At 34.3% G+C, this 7208-nt stretch overlaps 2 protein-coding genes across 3 annotated transcripts; both read right to left on the minus strand.

The window, feature by feature from the left end:
- Nucleotides 1-237: 237 nt before the first annotated feature.
- On the minus strand, nt 238-3701 carry LOC146957949 (coiled-coil protein (DUF572)). 2 transcript variants are annotated; one of them, XM_085739614.1, is made up of 7 exons: nt 3574-3701; nt 2741-2804; nt 2578-2657; nt 2019-2127; nt 1341-1500; nt 896-1059; nt 238-807 (listed from the first exon to the last, which is right to left on the minus strand). In XM_085739614.1, coding segments are annotated over exons 1-7 (939 nt in total). In that variant the 5' UTR covers nt 3576-3701; the 3' UTR covers nt 238-447. The 2 variants fall into 2 exon arrangements, with proteins under 2 accessions (XP_085595740.1, XP_085595739.1); XM_085739613.1 differs by having other exon boundaries at nt 2741-2803; nt 3567-3701.
- A 1469-nt stretch (nt 3702-5170) lies between these two features.
- Nucleotides 5171-6976, minus strand: LOC146957950 (uncharacterized). Its single transcript, XM_085739615.1, has 2 exons — nt 6819-6976; nt 5171-5731 (listed from the first exon to the last, which is right to left on the minus strand). Exons 1-2 carry the CDS (start codon nt 6819-6821, stop codon nt 5327-5329), a joined length of 408 nt encoding a protein of 135 aa, XP_085595741.1. The 5' UTR covers nt 6822-6976; the 3' UTR covers nt 5171-5326.
- Between the last annotated feature and the right edge of the window lie 232 nt (nt 6977-7208).

Genomic DNA, 7208 nt, shown 5'->3' on the forward strand with positions numbered 1-7208 from the left:
GAAAGAAGTTTCAGAGATCGTGATAGCTCATCAAAGTACCATGCAAATTTTCACATCCCAGCAAAGACAGAATCTGCGCTGGAATCAGATGATACTATTACTGAATACTCAATGATTTTTCATCAAATCGAAATGAATTATGAAGATTTCGGTGATAAAGAACCGGGCACAATCCAGCTACATGAAAACGGGACTTTTCCGGTGTCTAACCCACAAATGAATAACTAAGAATTCAACTTTGTCGAAGTGGAAATTAAACTCTTCCATCACACATTATATATGGCTTACATTAAGAATACAACATTATTACATATACTTCCATCTATATTAAGCTCCCAAAAAAACTGCATTATAAAGAACCTTATCAAGCAATTTCTATGTACAATCAAGAGTAAATAAGCCAAAATCAAAGGTGACTGACAAACTCTGTTGACATTTTTAAGCTTTCTAGTGTCTTGCATTCATGGAAGCTCCCTTTTGCCTGCTTGACAGAACAGCTCCCTGTGACCAAGATGACGGTTTATACCCTCCAGCCAAAAGGCTAGATGCTGCGCTTGCAGAAATTTTTCTTCTTTTAGACTCTAGCTCCAGCCTTCTCTTACCAGACATGGATGAGACGGGCAATCCAGGGAATATGGGAGCAGCATTGATCAATGCCCGCTTGTCCTTCCTATTTTTGTCAAACTTACTAGAGAACTTCACTTTCGCTGCTGCGGCAGCATCTTGTTCTGAAGCTGGAAGCAGTCGAATCCCAAGGCCCCTTTTCCTAGATGCAGCTTCTTCTTCAGCAACTCTTTTCTTTTGACTCTAAGAAAATAGGGAAAAGGGGGAAAATATTAAAGCAAAATTGAACGAATAAATAAACAAGATCAAACTACATGAGCAAGTAACATACTCTAAGTTTGGCCCGGAGATTTTTATTTAGGGCATAGTCTTCCGAATGTCTGGCATCAGACATTCGCTGGAGACGCACAAGCACTGGTTCAGCCTGTTTCTTTTTTTTCAAATCTTCCTCCTGGTGTTCAAGGCGGTAAAATGGATCAGCAAGCTTCCCTCTCTCTGTAACACAAATTTTAAAATTAATGAAGTTAGCTAACATCCACGATAGTGAATCAGTTACTACACTTAAGCACAGTTGCAATGCTAGGTAAAAAAGCATTAAACTTGTTAAAGGGACATAATCCATAGAAAACAGCTGTTGGACCCAAAGGTTCAAAGGCAAACTTGCCAATTGAAAGATGCAATAGCATGTCTCAAACTACTGGGGTAACTGTGCACCAAATCAATATATGTACATATAAATAACAGAAAGAAAAAAAAAAAATTTGCATCATGCACACCTTCATCAGCAGGTAACTCGAAAGTTTCTGCATCCTCAACATCAAAATCCTCAGTTTTTTTCTGAGCCCCACTGATGATCACATACTCACAGTTCTTTGGATCAGTTTGAATGGTGATCTCCTGTCTACAGCATGCAGCTTTCATGGTAAAGCTCCATATCTGCATGTATCCAGATAAACACGTTAATGATTAGTAAACAAGACACATTGAACCACACTATTTAGATTGGTCCCAAGATAATGCAGTGCATTAACACTTGAAAATAATATGTAAGGAATGTATATAAATCACTATTAGACTATAACTGGTTGTGTTTGAAATTTTAAATTTGAAGCAAGTTTTTTCAGAAAGTCGAAAACAGTGCATTAACACTTGAAAATAATATGTAAGGAATGTATATAAATCACTATTAGACTATAACTGGTTGTGTTTGAAATTTTAAATTTGAAGCAAGTTTTTTCAGAAAGTTGAAAAAAGTTTGTCATGGTAAGTTATTAATATTGCAAGATTTTAAACTGTCATTGATTAAAAATTAATTACTGCATACAAATATATTAAACAAGTTTGTTCACATGAGCAGGTGCTTCTATACCTGCCTTTGTTTAAAAAAATGAAAAAATAATTTGTCGCTGTAGCCAAAATAAACATTAGATGCTTCACACTCTACTTCAACATACCTTCGTAGAGTAGTAATTCCCAACTTGCTTCTTCTCTGCATTGAACCGGACACCCTTTGCAATCATAGAATTGCATCCTCCGCACCATATATTATAAGGCATCTCAAACCTGAAAGAATGGTCATTAGATAATATGGAATAAAAGGTAATAAAATAAAATAGCCCAGATTGGAAAAGGAGGCCAGCTGGTTCAGCTCTTTCAAGTGTACACACGAAGTTAAATTAAAGCATGCAGTGAAATACACAAACCATATAACACGCCAGTAAGTAGCACCCCTACATAAAGTAGACTATCCCTTTCGATCATAATGGATCATTAAATTGGTCAGAATTCATAAATCATGAAACATATCAAATACTTTTTAGATATGATTAAGCTTCAACTCATTTCTGACTATTCTAGGTACAAAATGAACATCATCCACATTGTTTCATTTAGCATATTACAGAGAATAAAGGATTTACGGTAGGAAACTGAACTTTCATAATGAGTTATGAAGACAAATGGATTAATGGCCACACTGTCGCTTAGTAGCTGCTGTTAAAATGAATCACTTACCTTATAATCAAGATACCCTGATCTAACTTCCTTGCTCTCTCTCTCAAGGCATGTTGACCATGAAACTTGTTCAGAGAACCCTGAAAGGAGGAAATATAGTGTAAGATCTCTGCACTAAATAGTAAATAATTTAACAGAAAAGACTTGTTGTACGCAAATATACCTGGCTTGGATCCCATTCTGGAGGAAAGTAAAAGTTATCTGCTCTAGCAGCTGCAAGGGACGACTGTAGAAATACAACAAATGCAAGTTAAGTTTATTGGAAAAATAAAGTAACAAATACCACATCAAATACATACAAGTTACATATTTTTTTTTTCTCCACATAGAGACAAAGATCAGGGTCCGACAATAGAAATTAAACACTTTAGCCAAGATATCCATAAGTACTCATATTACATGTATCAAACATGTACAAAATTGCATTTTAATAATTTGCATTCCCTACTCCCTCCCCACCCAGGCATTTAAAATCTACTAGAATGACATGTTGATGCCGTGAGTGTGTGTATTACTACCGTCAAATTCTTCAACACTCTCCTAGCGCCACTCACCCCATAATCAAGCAACATAATCTATCTTTTAAAACCATGTATTGGGGCATTGAAGGAAAGAGCTTTTATGGGTTGTGATGGCCATGAATTCTTTGTTGTTGTGAAATTTATATGCAATACTGCCATGTCGTATAACTTATAAAATTTCCCCATATTCTAATTCTACGTATTCGATATTCTAAATTTTTTATTCTGCAAAACATTCAGCTTTCCTGAATTACACATCCCACAAATTTACTCCAAGCTCCTCCACAATCAACATAAAACATCCATCAATTTGATCATCCATGAAACCATAATCAAAACTAGAATTTACCATTAATTGAGTCCATTCATGAAGAATATATCATCCATCAATTTGATCCTTAACCCTAATTCTGATAAATTTGATGCAACAAAACGAAAAAAAATTAAAAAGAGAAAGAGAATACGCACCATTTTGATTTTGATGTAAGGTTGTTCAAATTTTGATTAGTACGTGAATCAGAAGAAGATTGATCGATGAAGAATTGAATCTGATTGAGAAAGTTTTGTTGGATGAATGAATGAATGAAAAACAAAATCGTGATTCCTGGGTCCGAATATTTTGATTATCTGGTCTGAGTCGGTTTCTAAGGCGGGTCTATGATACTTTGGACTCTCATTATGGGCCGTATATAAAGACAAATGGATGTTATTAATCACACGCTCCTAATTTATTGTACACCCCCTCATGTTTTGCATGAAGTTATTTAGCAGATAGCTTATAACGTATAAACGAGTTCATAGCATTTTTTAGATGCTACCTCATCGTTGTTTGAATCTATAGTTTATAACATATCATTTTTTCCTCTCATTTTCATCACCATTATCTTAACTAAAAAATTAATATTAAAAATATACTTTTATGTCATTTTAGAATCACCAATTAGCTCAACCACAAGGTGAAAATTGACATCCATAGTTTAGCAAGCAATATATAGAGGCGATAACTTACAATTAGCCTTACATTTACCAATTCTTAACTAATTCTACGTTTACCAATTAGCCTTTTTCGGAGTGACTTTTAATCAACTCATTTCTACCATTAGCAATCACGAAGGAGTTGGCAAACTGAGGTGCAGTGCAACCGGCGAATGAGCAATATTATTCTCCTCAAATTATGATACTCCCTCCGTCCCTATATCTAAACACCCATTTGATTTTATTTTTGTCCTTAAATATAAACTCCTTTTCAAAATATTAGATGCATTTATTACTTTTTTTCTAAACATACTCCTAATTAATACTACTAATTTGTCTTGAAATACGAATAGTCAAATTTATTACACATACAAACAAAGGACAATTTGGTAATATTAATACACAAAACAGACACATTAATTACACCGACAACTTTTCTTAAGAAATGTGAAAAAAGCAAAGGGGGTTACAGTAAGGGACGGAGGGATTATTAGTCAAACAGTTATGTTTTTGTTCCTTCTATAACATGCCTCCGTTATCAACAGTAGAGGTAAAATTTATGTTGTCCATCTTATATGATCACGCTTAAAATTGTTTAGTGTAAGAAAAACAGAAGGCCACATAGATTGCAATACAGCACACTCAAAACCATCATTGATCTTTGCTTACAGCCAATCATCTCTTATTTTTATTATTTCCCCATTTTCCAACAATTAACATCAAGAAAGTGATATTATTCATTTTTTTTCAAGTGCATCGAGGATAAAATAATAATAATAAGATAATAATCATTCCAGATTTGATATGACATTACCGAACATACAAGGTTTTTCTTTATTTCTAATGAAAACAATAAATGGGAAAAGTGATATCTCTACCTCTCATGTTCTTCACTCTCCCCATGGCATGGAGATTATAAAATCAAAATGTTACTCTAGACTCTGTTCCTCCATCATGGCCTAAAAAATTTCTCAAGTAATTCACATTCTTCTACGGCTATCTTTCCTATTTTTGCTCTTTCATGGGCATTACAATCTCAAGTCAAAGATCATCAAGAAACGGCGGTTATTACAGGCAAAAACAAAAAACCAAAACAATTGGAATCCAAGTAAATTTAAAACATCATTCCACTTTCCTCGATTGTTTTTTCCTCCATTATAAACTAACTGAAACAATCAATATCAGAGTTTCTTTTGGTCACAGAAAAACCAAATCATAATTCATTAGCCTTGTCAACAATTGAGAACATTCATCTAAGTTTGTCTCCTCATACGCTTCCTAAGCTTCTGATACTTATGTTTGTTCATCTTCTTCTTCCGCTTCTTCTTCACGCTATCAGCCCAAAGGGTTCGAGCATCATCCAACTCAGCATCATCTGACACATGGGAAAGAAACCCATTTTCAAAAATGGGTTTTGAAGCAAACCCAAACGGAAAACTAGGGAAGATCAATGTTGAACTTGAGGACCCAACAAATTGATGTGTTAATATTGGGTTTGTTGGGAGGGTTTCGGTGGGTAAATTGTGTTCTTGATTAAGAGGAATGACGGGGTTTGGTGTTTGTAAAGGGTGAAAAGCAGCGACAGATCTTGAGGATGGTGATTTTTTCAGAAATTTCTGAAGCAATGAAATCGTTGAAGAACCAGAGACGATTTTTTCCTGTTTCAAAAAAGGATTTAGAGTTATGTACATGCTTGGTGTAAATAAATAATTCATCGAACATATATATGTTGTTGGAGACGTGGACCAAAACATAATCCAGAATTTGCACTACGGATAACTATAAATCCCCTCCCCCCATCACCCAGACATTTAAAATCTATTAAAATGACAAGTTTCTGCCATGAGTGTGTGTATGTGAGAATTTCATTCAGGGAAGCACTATATACCAATGTCAGACAATCAACAAGCACAAAAGGATACTGCCACCCCAAATCCTTCCAATTTTTATTTAAACGTTTGTAACAATAGTAGTTTGGAGTTGAATACTACACAAATTAGGTAAGTAACAATACTTTGGTGCCTATAAAAACTAATGCAGACTTTTGCAACGTCACATTAAAATCTTACATACAATTTCATTTGCAATACCCTATCTATTGTCATGCCATATAACCTATGAAGCCACGGACACTCCTCGGATAATGCGTGTCTTGGTGTCGGACATGTTTCGTGTCTGAAACCGACACAACACCAACACATATAATTACAAAAAATTATGTGATTTTCTCAAATTATTAGCAGTGTCGGTGCTTATGTTGTGTCCGTTGTCAGTCTCCGTGCTTCATAGGATATAACTTAAAAAATATATATGGTCATAATCATGTATCAGTTTTATATCCATTCTTCCTTCCTAAATTCCTATGGTACAATACTATAACAATCAACATTACAACATAAATAAACATAACAAAATCAAGAATTAAACATTAATCGAGTCAGTGAAGAATGTATCTATAATTCATCAATTTGATTCCTAAATCCAAAAAGGAGTAAATTGATAAATGACGTATTTTTTCAGTAACAGTGTCAAATTGATAATAGTTTAGCTTCAAAACTAAACACTACAGAACATATTCATCACTCACAATAGCGAAAACTGTGTAACATTATTACAACAACAGAAACATGAATCGGAAGAAAAAAATAATATTCACGAAAAAAAAGACTCTAAACCAAAAACCCTAATCATGATAATTTCATTCCACAAAACGAAAAATGAAAACAAGAGAAAGAGAATGCGCACCATTTTGATGTATATTTCTTCAAATTTTGATTACTTTTCGAATCTTAAGGTTTATCAACGAAGATCTCGGTGATTGGGGGAAATGGAAGAGAAAATTGAAAAGAAGCCACTTCGCTGAATCTATCGGGTTCTTAGACCCGCAAATGTTAATACTCTGGGCTCTACTTATGGGCCTGAAAAACTTTACTCTGGAAGTTGTTATTCATACTCCATCTATAATCTATACTAAATATACACTTACCCTGTTTTTTAATTTCTTTTATATTGAGTATCATTTAATTTCTGAACCCATTTAGTATGATTTTGAAAATTTGATCTAGGAAGAGTGGTTAAACACAATATTTGGTAGGAATGGATGAAGGGCCGTATCTGAGGCAAGACGAGTAGGGC

This window comes from Medicago sativa, chromosome 1 (assembly GCF_051527215.1).
Source record: "Medicago sativa cultivar Bolivia chromosome 1, Bolivia_mono, whole genome shotgun sequence".
Lineage (NCBI taxonomy): Eukaryota > Viridiplantae > Streptophyta > Magnoliopsida > Fabales > Fabaceae > Medicago > Medicago sativa.